The sequence below is a fragment of the Lactuca sativa genome, chromosome 6 (genome assembly GCF_002870075.4).
Source record: "Lactuca sativa cultivar Salinas chromosome 6, Lsat_Salinas_v11, whole genome shotgun sequence".
Classification (NCBI taxonomy): Eukaryota; Viridiplantae; Streptophyta; class Magnoliopsida; order Asterales; family Asteraceae; genus Lactuca; species Lactuca sativa.
This window is the reverse complement of record NC_056628.2, coordinates 170,281,668-170,297,213: the sequence shown is the minus strand read 5'-3', so window position 1 is coordinate 170,297,213 and position 15,546 is coordinate 170,281,668. Positions and strand designations below refer to the sequence as shown.

The 15,546-nt window shown below is 33.6% G+C and overlaps 3 protein-coding genes across 7 annotated transcripts; 2 read left to right on the top strand and 1 right to left on the bottom strand.

Moving 5' to 3' along the window:
• Nucleotides 1–720: 720 nt before the first annotated feature.
• LOC111901933 (urease accessory protein D) lies at nucleotides 721–3,209 on the top strand. Of its 2 annotated transcripts, none has more exons than XM_023897793.3 (8): nucleotides 721–851; nucleotides 931–996; nucleotides 1,119–1,193; nucleotides 1,622–1,666; nucleotides 1,920–2,150; nucleotides 2,325–2,407; nucleotides 2,522–2,690; nucleotides 2,927–3,209. In XM_023897793.3, the coding sequence occupies exons 1-8, from the start codon at nucleotides 753–755 to the stop codon at nucleotides 3,038–3,040; spliced, it is 882 nt and encodes a 293-aa protein (XP_023753561.1). In that variant the 5' UTR covers nucleotides 721–752; the 3' UTR covers nucleotides 3,041–3,209. The 2 variants fall into 2 exon arrangements, with proteins under 2 accessions (XP_023753561.1, XP_023753562.1); XM_023897794.3 differs by having other exon boundaries at nucleotides 2,910–3,209.
• Nucleotides 3,210–6,005: 2,796 nt separating this feature from the next.
• LOC111901935 (protein LAZ1 homolog 1) lies at nucleotides 6,006–9,311 on the bottom strand. 4 transcript variants are annotated; one of them, XM_023897796.3, is made up of 10 exons: nucleotides 8,700–9,311; nucleotides 8,310–8,574; nucleotides 8,160–8,216; nucleotides 7,963–8,071; nucleotides 7,691–7,875; nucleotides 7,509–7,597; nucleotides 7,153–7,408; nucleotides 6,812–7,057; nucleotides 6,325–6,673; nucleotides 6,006–6,234 (listed from the first exon to the last, which is right to left on the bottom strand). In XM_023897796.3, exons 2-9 carry the CDS (start codon nucleotides 8,532–8,534, stop codon nucleotides 6,371–6,373), a joined length of 1,470 nt encoding a protein of 489 aa, XP_023753564.1. In that variant the 5' UTR covers nucleotides 8,535–8,574; nucleotides 8,700–9,311; the 3' UTR covers nucleotides 6,006–6,234; nucleotides 6,325–6,370. The 4 variants fall into 4 exon arrangements, with proteins under 4 accessions (XP_023753564.1, XP_042751869.1, XP_023753563.1 ...); XM_042895935.2 differs by having other exon boundaries at nucleotides 8,310–8,699; nucleotides 8,883–9,311; XM_023897795.3 differs by having other exon boundaries at nucleotides 8,883–9,311.
• An 832-nt stretch (nucleotides 9,312–10,143) lies between these two features.
• Nucleotides 10,144–14,899, top strand: LOC111901936 (putative UDP-glucuronate:xylan alpha-glucuronosyltransferase 3). The gene is made up of 5 exons (XM_023897797.3): nucleotides 10,144–10,299; nucleotides 10,382–10,484; nucleotides 12,424–12,633; nucleotides 12,705–13,342; nucleotides 13,682–14,899. The coding sequence occupies exons 2-5, from the start codon at nucleotides 10,420–10,422 to the stop codon at nucleotides 14,716–14,718; spliced, it is 1,950 nt and encodes a 649-aa protein (XP_023753565.1). The 5' UTR covers nucleotides 10,144–10,299; nucleotides 10,382–10,419; the 3' UTR covers nucleotides 14,719–14,899.
• Nucleotides 14,900–15,546: the final 647 nt, after the last annotated feature.

The window sequence follows — 15,546 nt, the reverse complement described above, 5'->3', positions numbered from 1 at the left end:
CTAAGTTGACTAGCCCGGATATACGGGTGTTACAATTTATCTACGAATTGTTGGCTTACTCGAGAAAAACGAAATATGTAACATCCTCAAAACAAACCTAAGCCTTTTTAGTGAAAAATAAAAATTTTGGAAAAAAAAATAATTTAATATAAAAATAAATAGTTAGAATTAATAAATAAAACATATGGTAAATATATAGAGTTTTAAAATAAATATAATGAGACTATTTAACAAGTATAAGTATTTTGACCTAAAAGGTGTAACCATAAAATGAATAGATTATAATTGTCAAATGGCAAACTGTATGCCTATTGTTGACTTAGCCAAAGACTAACTCGTTGAAAACTTGATTACGAGGCTTTTATATGAAATTGAGAAGTTATATTAAAGTGTGATGACGAATTGTACCCATTTTATGAAATAAAAACCTCAATGTTTACACTTTTCAAAAGTAAGAAATTTTAGTGCGATCTAAATTAACTTAAATTTTATATTTAAATGTCATGAATGTAATATTTATAAGTTTAAGTTAGAATTCTTAAATTAGAAATTGATGAAGATAGGACTAAAGTCATCAATTTTATAAAAATTGTGTTTGACTTGATTTTGACTTAAGTTAGGGATCAAATGTAAATTAAATTTGTTTAGAAATGATTTAAGTGGTAAAAATAGAAGTTGGGTGACATCTGTGTAATTTTGTAATGATGTTATGATATTAAGAGGAAATTATGAGGGCAGAATAGAGGGTAAATATGGAAACCGGGAGGTTAGTAGTGGGGAGAGTAGGAGGCAAGTCCACCGTAACCCGATGCTTCTCCAAGTATCCTCTCAAGTTCATCATTCCGACGAAGGTATCAAATAAATCCCTATCAAATTATTCTCTGCTTTATGAGCCCTGAGAAAAAATTTCAGATTTGATATGTATTGCAGGCAGGGCGTTCTGAAATTGATGCCGTTTGGATCTACACCCTCACTTATGGTGGTGGCATTGTTTCTGTAAGCATTTCGATTAAGCTATGATAAGGTTTGAGTGAAACAGATGGTTTTGTATTGTTTAGGATTGACCTTTCTTATAACGCATGCTTCTCTCTTTCTTTCTTTCTCTCTTTCCAATTTAGGGTGATTGCATTTCGGTTGACCTTACCGTAGAAGATGGTTGCACTGCCGTTTTGACAACTCAGGCATCTACCAAGGTCAGTCTCCTTCACATCACAGCTATCTGATTGCATACCATGTGTTTGTTTTTATGCTTCATATGCTCTCTCCTGTAAAAGCTGCAAAATTTCCTTTATGGATGCCTCAATTCTTAAAATAATTTCCGTGTTCCCAATTACAGCAAGTTTGTGCTCACGAGTTATAGAAATAGTGACATTTTCAACCAATTATCTAGCTTCATTTCATATTTTCATGTCATTTCATGTGCATAGTATACATAATTAGGGCCTAACTTTAACACCAACACAAAAGACATTAAATTCTGTTATCCGGATATACTTTGCTGCATCTAGGGTACATACCTTCTTGTCTTCTTGATTGTTCCAAAATACTAAAAGATGGAGGGAATTAAAATCTTTGCTGAATGTTTTCATTAAAATAACAGAAGTTTCACCTGGTTATATAGGTGTACAAATCAGTGGCCTTGAAGTGCTCTGAGCAAATGATGGAGGTAATAAGTTGTCCTGTTTTTTTTTTCTTTTTGCATTAAGTGCTGCTTATTTCATTAGCTTCATTTCAAATTTAAATTTATTACATAAAAAGATGGCTAGTTAACATATGTAATCGACACTAAAAACACTTAATGATCTTAGAGTTGTGATTCTCATCAATCTCATCAACCAGATTAAAATTTAGAATGTAGAATGGAATATTAATTTCATTACTTATATATTTTAATGATGCTAATGTTTTGAATGTAGTAGGCAAGAATAGGGAGTGATGCCCTTTTGGTTGTCATTCCAGATCCAGTGACATGTTTTTCTACAGCAAGATACTCCCAAAAGCAAATCTTTAGAATGGTTGGAGACTCAAGTTTACTGATTGTTGATTGGATCACTAGTGGGCGTCATGAAAGTGGAGAAAAATGGGATTTTGGGCTTTATAAAAGCACCAATCACATATATCTTGATACAAAGCCCATGTTTCTTGATACGGTATCTTTCTTTCTTTCTTTTAGGACACCGGATTCCAAAACATCTACAATACTTTGTCTTTGACATAAACTAATCACATATTTAAACCAAGTTATTTGTTTTATACTAGTTAAAACACATATGAAAAAAGAAGCATTACAATGAGTATATCTCCATTTGTTTGATTTTATTTAGGTACTACTTGAGAACACAAGTGTTTCAAGTATTGGTGAACGAATGCAGGATTACCAAGTAATTGCAATGGTTATTTTGCTAGGGTAGGGTTATCTTTTTGAAGTATTCTTGTGTGCTTTTTTGCTTTCTTGGTAATAATATGAAATTTCAATAAAAAAAAAATCATGTTTTTGGGTTGGGTTATTATTTTAATTTAGGCCTAAGTTAAAGGAAATACAAAACCAAATTCAAGAAGATGTGAAGAAGATGATGTCAGAGCAATTACGCGCTCCATCTATTGGAGGAATCTCAGTCTCTAAAGCATGTAATAGTGATCGATATACAAAGCCTTCACTTATTGCTTCTTGTAGCCCTTTTGGTCCAAAGGTAATTTTTATTTTCTCCTTTATATTGTTTCCTTTTTTAGTAAATTATAGAAATGTCCTCCAAATACAAAGCAATTTTTATCCTAGCTACATTTGGATTTGAATTTATTAAAGTATAATATAATGTCCTAATAACAAACAATTGAAAGAGTATAATGCTATAGTTGGATAAAAGCTTTCAAAGTAGAATGCCTTAATAAGAATAAATAAATGAAAGTAGGTTGCCATTTGTTGCAGGGGACAGGTGTGGTTGTGAGAATAGCTGCCACAACAACCGAATCGGTTTATAGGTTCCTTCATCATCAATTGGCGGGTATGGAATCAATGCTTGGTTTGTGCCCGTATCAATAGATCTTACACATTTTATGAATTCGTTTTTTTATTGGATTTATGTAGTAAACACTAGTTATATGTTAATGTTAGTTTTTTTTAATGGATTTATCTAGTGAATTTTATTTCGGTTAATAGAAATAGCAATGTATTTTTTGTCTCTCTTAAATAAAGTACCCAACTTTTTCAACCAAGTCATTGCATGGATTAAGTAGCTTGTTTAATGTACATTTATGAGAATATACTTGTTATTGCTACTCCCTAATGAGCAATGACCCACGACTTGTTTCTATATTATCTCGAGTTAGTAAAACACCAAAAAAAAAAAAAAAAGACATTTGTGATTTGTCTCACGAATTTAATTGATTGTCAAATCATCTTTCTATTTTTTATACAACTCAATCAAAAAATTTCTATAATATATTGAACTTTGCAAAATTCAATGGAACATATTTTTAATAAGACCATCCGGAGTACCTTCAACAGAGGGCTCTGATGTGTACATGGCACCAACCACAATGTGAACACAACATTGGGTGTTTAGTGGTGGCTAGTGGTTGCAAGTTTTTGTGGTCATTTGTGGTGGGTAGTACGGACAACCACATCCAATTATCTTATTTCTCTCTCTATCTTTCTCTACCTCTCTCCACATTTTAAGCAAGGTTCTAAATAAGGTTATGTGTGATTGTGATGACAATGTCAAGCCTTAATTTTTTACGTAACTGAAGTTTTGTATATAATCAATAATTATATATATTTTTTCTACTATTATTTATTTTTATATACATATATGACTCAAAACAACGTTTTGTTAAAGCGTGACAACATTTTGTTAAAGCGTGGCGGCAAGTACAAGTCTTAAAGCCATAGCACGTCATGACTAGCTTTTTAGAACCTTGATTTTACGTAATTAAAATATATATAGTTTTTATTTAAATAATAAAAAATAAGAGGAATATAGTGGTGTATATACAAACCTTTAGTGGTTGTGTGTGGTGATGAGATGACACCCACCACATTAGTGGTTAGTGGTGGGTACTCCGAATGACATAATTACGGGGGTGTTTGAAATTGTTTTTGAATTTCAAAAGTGTTAATTGACTTATGGTGCTGATACAATGGGTTTTTAGAAAAAATGTTTGGATTAACTTTTATGATATCAATAAGTCAATAAGTTAAAAAATGTTCGGCTAAAATTTCCTTTTTGAAGCTATTATGGGTGAAAAGCTAGAGTTTCAAAAAGCCAAATTTTACATGTTTTTCAAAACTCGTTTTTGAAGACTTTTGTAAAACTAATGAAAAAGTCATTTTGACATTGGCAAATATTTTTTTTGACTTATTGGATTTTCAAAAAGTCAATAAGTTGTTTTGAAAAACAATCCCAAACACCTCCTAAAATGTTCTTTTTCCCATTAAAGAGTTCAATGGTCATTAATTTCATATTCATTGAATGTCAACATATCATCCCACAATGGTGAGTTTAATCATTCAATGCCGATTCGATATGTAACCTCATTCAATTATTCTATTAAATTATGCATTAGAGACGCTTTAATTTTTTTTCCTATAATTTAATCCAATTTCTCAAATTTCCACTTTTGCCTAGTCCTAGTATCATTAGTTTTTAATAAAAAAAACTACATTAAATTGAATCATATACACCTCTAAAGCAAATATATATTTATAATTTAGAAAGACTTTTAGATTAAAGATATTGCAATTATCAAAATACATTTGTAGAACAAAATATTTACAACTTCAATGATACGACAAAATCAATCTTTTTTACGATTTGGTTTTGCATTTATGCATTCAACTAGTATGATATTATTTTTATATATGCATTGCTACAATTGATTATTTATCAAGGTATGTTTATCTGGAATTATTTAACTAATAATGCGCTTAATCTATTCATTTAATGGTATGTTTTTTTAATATCTTTTTGACTTTGTTCATTCGACCCTACTTAACAATTGACAAGTAATTGAATGTTAATACTTTGAAGATGTTGATTCTTGACCTTTGAAAACCATTGTTATCAACAAGGTGAAAAAGTCTAGCATTCAAATCCATTGTTATCAACAAAGTGAGTGAAAAAGTCTCGCATTCAAAGCCATTGTTATCAACAAAGTGAAAAAGTCTAGCAAGTGTGTCAAATCTTCCTTTAATTTTTTTTCTTTTTTGGAACCGCTTAATTTTATAAAGATAAACTAGCAAGACGCTAGAACAAAACAAAACAATCACATTTTAGCTACCAACACACGATTATGTATCTAAACAACCTGATTGACATGCAACTTACTTTGATTCATTGCCCCGATCCGGTTAAAAGAAAATAAAACTTTTTTGTTCATTCTTCCAAAAATAGTGTTTTGACGAAACTCCTTAGAACCAAAGACGAGAGCATTACCATAGTTCCAAATGAAGCAAATCGTAGTCATCCAAACAACCTCCATCATCAACCTCTTCCACTGTTAGTATATATTCATTAATATCAAATGTAGTACTAAAGTTTCAGTAGTACAACTATTCCCATCAATTTATAAAGAAGATGGCAGTTTAATTCGTTTAATTTGGTGGGAAAAGTACCAACTATTTCCAACGGTTGTGACAGTTGATATTTGTGGGCAATCTTCTCCGGGTCAATTTTTTCATTAAGGATCTGGTCCGCCAAGGGCTCTACCCTTTGACCCGCTATAGGCGATGCCCCTAGATCTCGCCAGGGGCTAAGCCCCTTGAATCCACCAGAGGCGTTGTTTGTCTGTGGACCCCACATTCCTGAGTCCTAATTAGTTATCTTAGTGTACACTTGACACCTCCTCTTAATATAACCAAATATAACTCAACTTGTATCAAATAGAATCATGACTGCACTAAATGTATTGATGACACTAAAATCACCTACACATGTTAATTTCTATAGCGAGTCAACACAGACATTCATTCAATTTTGTGTATATTTAGAACCATCCACTCCACAACGCAACTATCAACATTTCATCCTTTATTCCAAAAAGAACTTCTAAAATATCCTGCATCGTATTTTCAGTTTTTCCTCAAGGATAAATCCCTATCCATTAGAGGATTATATAACGTAAACATATATACATAATACATCATTAGCTACTACCTCTATCGTTAGCTGATAACCTCCTTTTTTAGTATCACCCACATTTTTTATAGTGGTAACGGAATCAAGTATGTTAATCACCCTGCAACAAACACAAACATCAGCCTCAGTCCAATGTTGTCATGTCATGTCAGGTGTAACAAATGGGGTCTAAAAGTAAACATAAACTTACCAGCTATATAGATGATATCCAAATATGTCATTTGATTTATTTTTTGTCAAAAAGGTTTAGAAAACATGTTAGATCGAGAAGAGACTTTTGATTGCTGACGTGGTCTCCTCCCTTCAAAGACACTACTGTCACTAAAACTCCCTCCTACTCCATCATCATCCCCTTCAGAAAATTCCTTACTCCATGAATTTAAAGGGATAACATGACTATCATCTTTAGAGCTCTTTATTCTCTTCTCATGTCTTTTCACATTTTTTGATATTTCATGAAAAGTTTTATTTATTTTCGCTATTCCCCTTTCAACCGGCTCCACCACATGCGAAACCGTAAACTTCATATCATCAACCATCTATATTCAACAAAAATAATAAAAAAAATGTTAAGTCACAACAAAACACTGTCAGGATGTGAGATGTAAATCAGGTACACAACAGTCTAACTCTGGCTCTGCTACTGGAACCCTAGGTTAAAAGTTATGGGAACTTACGATTTCACCACTTCCAACGACCACATCACGGACACTTTGATGTAACTTCATACGCTTTTCAATTTCACCATGAGGACCAAACCGTAATTTTGTGGTTCTCTCACAATCCCGAACCTCATCCGGAGCAGGTTCCGAACCTAAAGATGCATAGTCCTCCATCACAGCAACATTGCGTACGCATCTTTCACCTCGTTTGTAAGGTGCTGCGGGAAATACATATATATGCACCACCGCAGCAACACCCATCTGTATGTAAACATACATATGTTTAAAAACCCTAAACCCTAAACCCTAAATCAGGTGTTATATATATAAAAAAGGAAATAAAGCCCAAAACTTGCCTCGATACAGATGATGTAATCTTGAATGCGGGTTTTTAGTTCTTGAGCTAAAGACCCTTGAAGGGCACCCATGGAAAAAAGAAAGGCAACAGCAACACCTTGCCACCATGTTAGGAATACTATTGACTTAAAAGTCAGAAACTTGGCTAAAGGTTTAATTGGTGCTAACTTATCTTTGATTACTGAATAAAACTGTATCAGACAATACAAGGCCCAACTTTGGCTGAAGTTAAGGACTAGTGCCAAGTATGGATAGCTGCAAACAAATATAACAACTTGTATCACATTTTACAAATTTGCCCTCGTTTAACCAGAAAACATTTAATGGAGAAAAAAGGCAGGAAACAGGGACTTACGCATATCCCCATTCAAATTTCCCTTCACCATAAACTCCAAGAAACTGAAAAAATATTGCTAGAAGTGAACATATGGGCTTCAGGATCATCTGGAAGCAAGAATTTTCATGAGATTAGATAAGGAATAAGGAGTAAACCACACTAGAATTATTAAACCTAATTGTAAATAAGAAAATTCATACGTATTGAACAATCCCAATTTTTACAGCTTGGTAGAAATCAGGGCCAAGATACCACTCCCTGAGCATGTAATTCAGTGGAAAAGGATGTTCCACAATTCCATAAGTATATGATTCTTCTATAAGTGGGATGCTTGAGGTGATTAGGCTTTTACTTTCCATGAACTTAATAGTATTATCCTCTCCACCTTCAATCACCATAATATTTTTCAAAAGGGATGAACATAGACATATGAAAGTGAAATTGTAAGAGTTAAATTTAGAAAAGAGCATACCTAAGCAGGCTATGAGATATCTCTCAAAGCAATATAATGCAAAAGCTTCATAGCAATCTCTGACTACCTCATAGTTGAATGCAGCATCTGAATCCAATAGAGATAAAAGCTGTCCATGTTACAAAAAAGGTGAAAATTAGATAATTGTAAAGAATATAGAAAAGTATCAGAAAAGAAATAGAGAATGGATGTTATACCGATACCAATGCATAAACAGGGACCATTAGGATAAGCCCAATTAAAAACTTCTGCTCCTGAAATACAAGTAATTTGAGATGATAATTATATTCAAATTTAACAGGGAATCAAGAATTATGATGTATAAAGATGGTACATAACAGAAATACCTCAGGTTGATTGTATGCAGATAAGTGCTCAAACATTAGACACATTGAGAGGATAAGAGCAATAAGTACACAGAAGCTTGCACTGAAGATTGTCCACTTGTATAGAAAGGAAGTTTCAGCACCAATGTTACTTGATGACAATGGTAACATTCTGCTTGAGGACTCCATCACCATCAGAGAGAATGATAGAACAATAACTATTCTTTTCCATCCCATCAGAATCATACGATGATAACACTTCCACTACAATTGCGGATAACGGGCACTGGATCAAAAGAATGTCAAAACAAGTTCCATCAATATGTAAATAAACAAAGGAAAACAGTATAGCCTTTTACAAAAAAGGGAATCAGAAATTGAAGTGAGATAAAGAGATAAATTCCGATAAACCTTTTTCACAACCCAAAGATAAAGTTGATTCAACGGATATTCCAGACCATGGACGAAAAATCCAACGTTTCCCGAAAAAGTACGATTAAGTGATCACCATGAACACACAAAAGCAGATACATATTCAAATTCACTAAAAACTAAATGTGTATCACATAGAACCCTAGAGAAGCTTTAACTTACAAGATGAATAAACCGATTATCTAATGTAATGCTGCACGAAGACTTAGAAAGATTTGTGGACGTAATTTCAAGCTGAAATTCTCTCGACGGAAGTGAAATTTGTGAAGAAATCTTTTGGAGTTTGGAATTTGATCGCGAGCCTAGGCGGTTGGGGATGACGAGGGGTTTGGGATATCTTGTGGGGTTATTATCTCGGGGGAGAAAGTTTCGGTAGACTCGAAACATACGGGGCTTTCGGAGATCTTGTGGGGTTATCTCGAGGGAAAAAGTTCCGGTGACCGGCTCGATTGCTCCGGTGACTGTCAGTTAACTTAGGAATGAAGCAATTGTTTCCATCAATTTGATGATCATTTTCTGTGTTGAGGTGAACCAAAGAGCGAGCTCTCTCAAACCGATTATCATCAGATTTTAACAATACACTATTTTTTTGTCCATAAAAATGGTGCTAAGATTATCTTTAACCTTTTACTTTATTTTTTATAAAAAAATTATATCAAAATGAATATTCTAAATATGATTTTTTAAAAAAACTGGATTTTGTAAATATCCTTTTTATTTATTAGTTTTTTGTATAAATTATCGTTACAACAACTATAAAAATTATTTTAAAAAGAGTTTAGGACAGTTTTAAATTTCTTTTTTCCATTTTGATTTAGGTTTCACATTCACCATTATAATTAAAAAAAAAAAAAAAAAACTTTTTGGACATGTATTAGCATACTTTAAATTTTCTACGTTATTATATTTGACATCCTATTCAAAACTGAAAAATTAAATATATTGTATTGCAAGTTGAAAAATGGAAAGGACATGGATTAAAATTAAAATGTTTCTTTAATTACATTGAAACTTTTGGTTAATTACTATATTGAACGATAGTTAAATAAATAGTATTAAATTAATTTAATATAACTATAATAAAAAATTATATTAATTATAAATTACATAGTTATATTCATATTATCATATACAAACTAAAAGAAGGTCTAAAAATCATTCTTAGAAAAATTAAAATATCCAAATAGATAGGTTTTAAAAATAACAAGAATAACTATAGTTATAAATTTATATTAAATCGAAAATAATTCAAGACAATAATAATTGAATTTCATCACATATCTGACACGTCGTCATTTTCTCAATCAATTTGACCATTTTTGGTGCTATTGTAAAATATAAGGGCCCAACTAGCCAAGCTCATAGTTCAAGGGCCAAAAATGAAGTATGTCAATAGCTTAGAGAAATTTGCATAATTTGAACATAAATTTGACTGCGGCTGTACGAGCTCTGACCCTCTGTAATAAAACATTTAACGCTGAAGCAGACTCCATTAATGTTCTTTTCCTCACCAGTCACCAAAACCATATGCGAGACTCAATGTTGCTCTGATATTCTCTTGTATTCAAGATCCGAATTCGTAAGTTGGAATCACATGCAATAGAATTATTTTTGGGAGTCAACAGTTATGTTCGTCTGCTCCTAATTTTCATTTTCCGCAGATCACAGATGCAACCCTGCTGAAATTGATTTTACAAGTATGAGAGGACTCCTCGGTGCTTCGCCTACTCCAATTGAGCCTAGACATCGGCTCTCCGTAGCCAAGTAGATCCTTCCTCTCTTTTAACTTTAAAATGAGTTGACAATATATGCAAACCAGGTGTTTGTGAAAATGCTTGTTAGAAGAATTATTTGTGTCCTTGCATTGGTATTTGCTTATTTGAAGTTTTATTTGGTTAGATTTAACAAAATGATGTCGCAAAAAGTTGATTTTTATGAACTTATTTCATTTGGGTCAAAATGGAATTGGAATTTAAGCTTTTATCGTTTAGATTCAGAGACCTCTTTCTCTATGAAGTCCACTCAATTGCAGTTGAAAATGCGACTTTTATCTAATAAACTTTTCAGAAAAAAAACTCTACTGATTGCAGGATCAAAGAAACTATTATCTTATCTATTCTAGTCAATGTGTATTTGGTGTCAGCATGTAAGATAAAGTTTGACTATTTGACCATCTATTCCAAAACCTAAGAATAGTGATACACTGTCTTTTGATTTGTTAATCTGTCAACTTTAAAGTTGATGTAAAATTCTAGATTTCAAAGGCTGATATTGACATTGATTGTTATAACGGATACACAGAATGACAGAATAGAAGTTGGTGATTAGATTTGTCATATCAATGTCACATTCAGAAATTGCTAGTTATCAAAACGTTTGTTACAAGTTACCAAATTTTGTATTCATAATCAGGAAAAAGTGGTCCCATATTCTTGTAGATCTTATTATCCTTTTGAATTGTTTGGTATTTGTAGTTGATGCATAGTTCAATTGTGTTTTTCATTTATTTCTACATATAGCCTATAAGTAGATAGCTATAGCTGCTAAAACAAACATCAAAAGGAATTAATTACCTCTCTTCTTTTACCAAAACTACCTAAGCCCTTATTTTAGATCTGTAGTTGATTTGACTCTTCGGTTTTAAAATCCAAAACTTTCATCACACTTTCTGCCCCATCATAGAAAAAAGGTGTATATCCCACCCCTCCCCACTGACAACATGGAGGAGGTAAATCACAAGGGGATGCCAAGGTTTGAACCTGAGACCTCTCTTATGGATTATATTACCCTTGAAAATCTAATATCAAATATAGTTTATGCTGTGTTTGGTATTTCATAGTCATGAATCTATAAGATGTTTGAAGAAACTCATGACTATCCCTTGAATATTTTTATTATATATGTAATAAGAGAAATGAAGTATGAATATTTTAAAGCATTAAGTTTGTATCAGTAGGGTCTTCATAAATATTCTCACTTGGATTTCTTTAAATTTAATTGAAGATTATGTCATATTTTCATTTCCCATTTTATAGTAGAGGTAGAAGATCTGTGATGTTAGTGAAGTCATCATAGAAAAAGGGGGTCACTTTGGGGTTATTAATTATCTCTAATTGATCAAATAGGTAAAATTAGGGAAAATTACACAAAAGCCACTATGTTATCAGTTCTATACCTAAAAAGCCATTATGATTTATTTATTTTTTGCATAAAAGCCATTGGCATTTTTTTTTTCTTCCCATTTTAGCCATTATCGACCTACAAAATCAGTTGCAAGGTTTGATTTGCTTACATGGAATTTTTTTTAATAAGGTGGCATCTGATGTGGCTAGGGAAATGTCCACATAAGCATGTGTTATACTAATGGACACACTTAAGAACAACACTTTCACATTTCCATTCCCACATCAGATGCCAACTCTTTAAAAGTTGTCCATGTAAGCAAAATCAAACATAGTAACCGGTTTTTGTAGGTCAATAATAGCTGAAATAGAGAAAACAAAAAAATAAACCAGCTTTTTTGTAATCTGCCCATAAAATTAACCAATTTAGCTATAAAATGAAATAGTTCATACAGTCTGAAAGTCTTCCAGAACGTTTATAATGTGATGCATTATGCATATGGATATGACCTCTTAAATTGTTTTATTCAAAAAGTTATATTATTATTTTATAAGATATTAAACGTTTTTTTATGTTTCAGTGAAGATACAAGCAAAAGAAGGTCTTTTGGAAGTAGAAGCTTTAAAGATGGTGAAAAACCATATCTTAGTCCCAACCAAGACAGAAATGCAAGCTGCAAATTTCCTACTTTAAAGCTTGTTTTGGTTATTATAATATTGGGAGCACTTTTTACGCTCCTTCACTCGCCAGCTGTATATAACACAGAACGCCCTTCCCATTCCGGATCCCGGTACGTTATATATCCTACTCTCAGCAGTATACAGTACACAGTAAATATTTTCTTACATCATGTGCACACAGGGTGAGTTTGGTAGAAAGAAGGGGAAACAAGAAATCTCTCTCAGACGATGAACGCTATCTATCCCATTTAAAAGTCAACTGGAATCACATTTCCGGGGTAATTAGGACGCTTTCTGACGCAAATGAGTACAAGGGAATCGGTCTATTAAACTTCAACGAGAATGAAACCGATCAATGGAAGGAATTACTCCCATTACCCGAGCACATTACCCTCCACCTCAATCCTGCTAAAAACATAACTTGGGAAGATCTATATCCCGAGTGGATCGATGAAGAAGAAGAATATAAAGTTCCCATATGCCCTAAATTACCCTTGATTGAAGCTCCAAGAAAACCAAGAATTGATTTCATAGCTGTAAAGCTTCCGTGTGTGAAGACACGGGATTGGTCAAGAGACGTGGCTCGTTTGCATTTGCAACTTGCGGTTGCAAGATTCGTTGCTAAATCTAGAGGGGTTCATCCGGTTAGAGTGCTTTTGGTGACTGATTGTTTCCCGATTCCAAATCTTTTTATGTGTAAAGAGCTTGTGATGCGTAGAGGCAATGTTTGGTTATATGAACCGGATCTTAATTTGTTGAGGGATAAAGTGCGGCTTCCGGTTGGGTCTTGTGAACTTTCAGTCCCTCTCATGGCTAAAGGTTAGTTCTTAATAAATTCTTAAACATAAAGTACTGTGTTTGATGTGTATTGGATTAAAGTGTCTATCAACATGCCCAAAGTTGCAATGTGATGTGCCCCACCTAACAAACATCTTATCTTTTGTTTGTGCAAAAGACATGAATGCTACTTGTCATTGAAAATAGCCTTAAAAAGTTTCAAGGACCGAACATGTACAATTAAAAGTCTTAGGGACATGAATGTAAAGAATGAAAAAGTTCGTGGTCATTTCATAACCTTCACCTTAATTAATGTAACAAATTGCTCTAGTACATAAAGAGTGTATGATGATCGATGAACTAATTTGATGTTTGTAACAGATTATAGATACTCCGGGAATCCAAAACGAGAAGCGTATACAACAATTCTACACTCGGCTCATGTATACGTATGTGGAGCAATTGCTGCAGCTCAAAGCATTCGGATGTCCGGGTCGACCCGTGACTTGGTGATACTCGTCGACAATACAATCAGCGACTACCACCGCGAAGGTCTTCAGGCCGCCGGGTGGAAGGTCCACACAATTGAACGAATCAGAAACCCTAAAGCCGAACGAGACGCCTACAATGAATGGAACTACAGCAAGTTTCGTCTATGGCAGTTAACCGATTACGACAAAATCATTTTCATCGACGCCGATTTACTTATTCTCAGAAACATCGATTTCCTCTTCGAGATGCCGGAGATTACCGCTACCGGAAACAACGCCACGCTTTTCAATTCCGGTGTAATGGTGGTTGAGCCTTCGAATTGCACTTTCAAGTTGTTGATGGATCACATTGATGAAATTGAATCGTACAACGGTGGCGACCAAGGGTACTTGAACGAGATCTTCACGTGGTGGCATCGGATCCCTAAACATATGAATTTCTTAAAGCATTTTTGGGAAGGCGATGAGGAAGAAAAGAAGGTAATGAAAACACGTCTTTTTGGCGCCGATCCTCCGGTTCTTTACGTTCTTCATTACCTAGGGTTGAAGCCATGGTTGTGTTTTCGAGACTATGATTGTAACTGGAACGTGGCGAAGATTCAGGAGTTTGCTAGCGACGTGGCGCATGAACGGTGGTGGAAGGTTCATGATGCGATGCCGGAGAATCTGCATAAGTATTGTTTGCTTAGATCAAAGCAGAAGGCGGCGTTGGAGTGGGATCGGAGGGAGGCGGAGAAAGGGAACTATTCTGATGGGCATTGGAAGATTAAGATAAAGGATTCGCGTTTGGAGAGTTGTTTTGAGGAGTTTTGTTTCTGGGAGAGTATGCTTTGGCATTGGGGTGAAACGAATTGGACTGATAATGGAACAGTGAATGCTCTGGCTCCACCGCCACCGGCGACTGTTTTGACGGCGGCGTTGTTATAGTGATCGGAGAATCTGTTTGAAAGAGTGTAGGTGATAGTTGCAGTTTTATGTAAGTTGAAAGTTAAATTTTCTTATATGGGTAAGTGGATGTGTGTCATAGACGATATAATAGCACATCGGGATTATAATGATCTTGAAATTATTAAATTGTTTGAAATGGTAATTTGTGTTATATATATAATTTTTGTTTTAGCAAAATTGTAAACGTGTATTATATTAAAACCATGTTGAACATGTTTTCACTTTTTATAAGTTTCCACTGAACACTCAATTTATTTTTTGTGCAAACTGGTTTGTGATAAATAATTGAGTAAACTACAAATTTGCTCTTTGTGTTTGCTAAAAAACTGTTGATGGAGTCTAAATCTTTTTCAATTTGCACAAATGGCTTAAAATCTAATTTTTCTTTTTTGGTGGTTTTGATCCCTTAATTTAACTTATGTCAAAAGGGCCCCATTAAGTAGAACATATGTCCTCCCTACGAGAACATTTTTAGCATTTTTGTCTTTCAAGTCTATACCTTTTTTATACACCATCGGCTTCAACGGGTCTTTTATTATTCAAACATAAACTCATTTCCTTCAACGATGGTGTTTTGCTTGCTTGGAAATGTGATGATTGTGCGAATGTAGTGACATCTCTTACCCCTGATCACCAATTTGATGCATGTCGTAAACAGGTTAGCAATTTACTTCAAACATTTTCCTTAGATTTGAGCTTAATCCTTTTCTTTTTTTCCTGAAAATTTGAAGGATTCCATATGGAGGTTTATAATGTGTTGAAGACCAACTGGGTTTATTGGTTACTAGGAACAATTAATTAATAGAC

Coding starts and splice junctions, on each gene's coding strand:
- LOC111901933 (XM_023897793.3), top strand. CDS start 753: ATGGAAACCGGGAGGTTAGTAGTGGGGAGAGTAGGAGGCAAGTCCACC. Junction 997..1,118: donor ATGGTGGTGGCATTGTTTCT/GTAAGCATTTCG, acceptor TTTCCAATTTAG/GGTGATTGCATTTCGGTTGA. Junction 2,691..2,926: donor GTAGCCCTTTTGGTCCAAAG/GTAATTTTTATT, acceptor CATTTGTTGCAG/GGGACAGGTGTGGTTGTGAG.
- LOC111901935 (XM_042895934.2), bottom strand. CDS start 8,534: ATGATTCTGATGGGATGGAAAAGAATAGTTATTGTTCTATCATTCTCT. Junction 7,598..7,690: donor AAATTGGGATTGTTCAATAC/GTATGAATTTTC, acceptor TCTTGCTTCCAG/ATGATCCTGAAGCCCATATG. Junction 6,674..6,811: donor TCGTTGGAAGTGGTGAAATC/GTAAGTTCCCAT, acceptor TGTTGAATATAG/ATGGTTGATGATATGAAGTT.
- LOC111901936 (XM_023897797.3), top strand. CDS start 10,420: ATGAGAGGACTCCTCGGTGCTTCGCCTACTCCAATTGAGCCTAGACAT. Junction 12,634..12,704: donor CCTTCCCATTCCGGATCCCG/GTACGTTATATA, acceptor ATGTGCACACAG/GGTGAGTTTGGTAGAAAGAA. Junction 13,343..13,681: donor AGTCCCTCTCATGGCTAAAG/GTTAGTTCTTAA, acceptor TGTTTGTAACAG/ATTATAGATACTCCGGGAAT.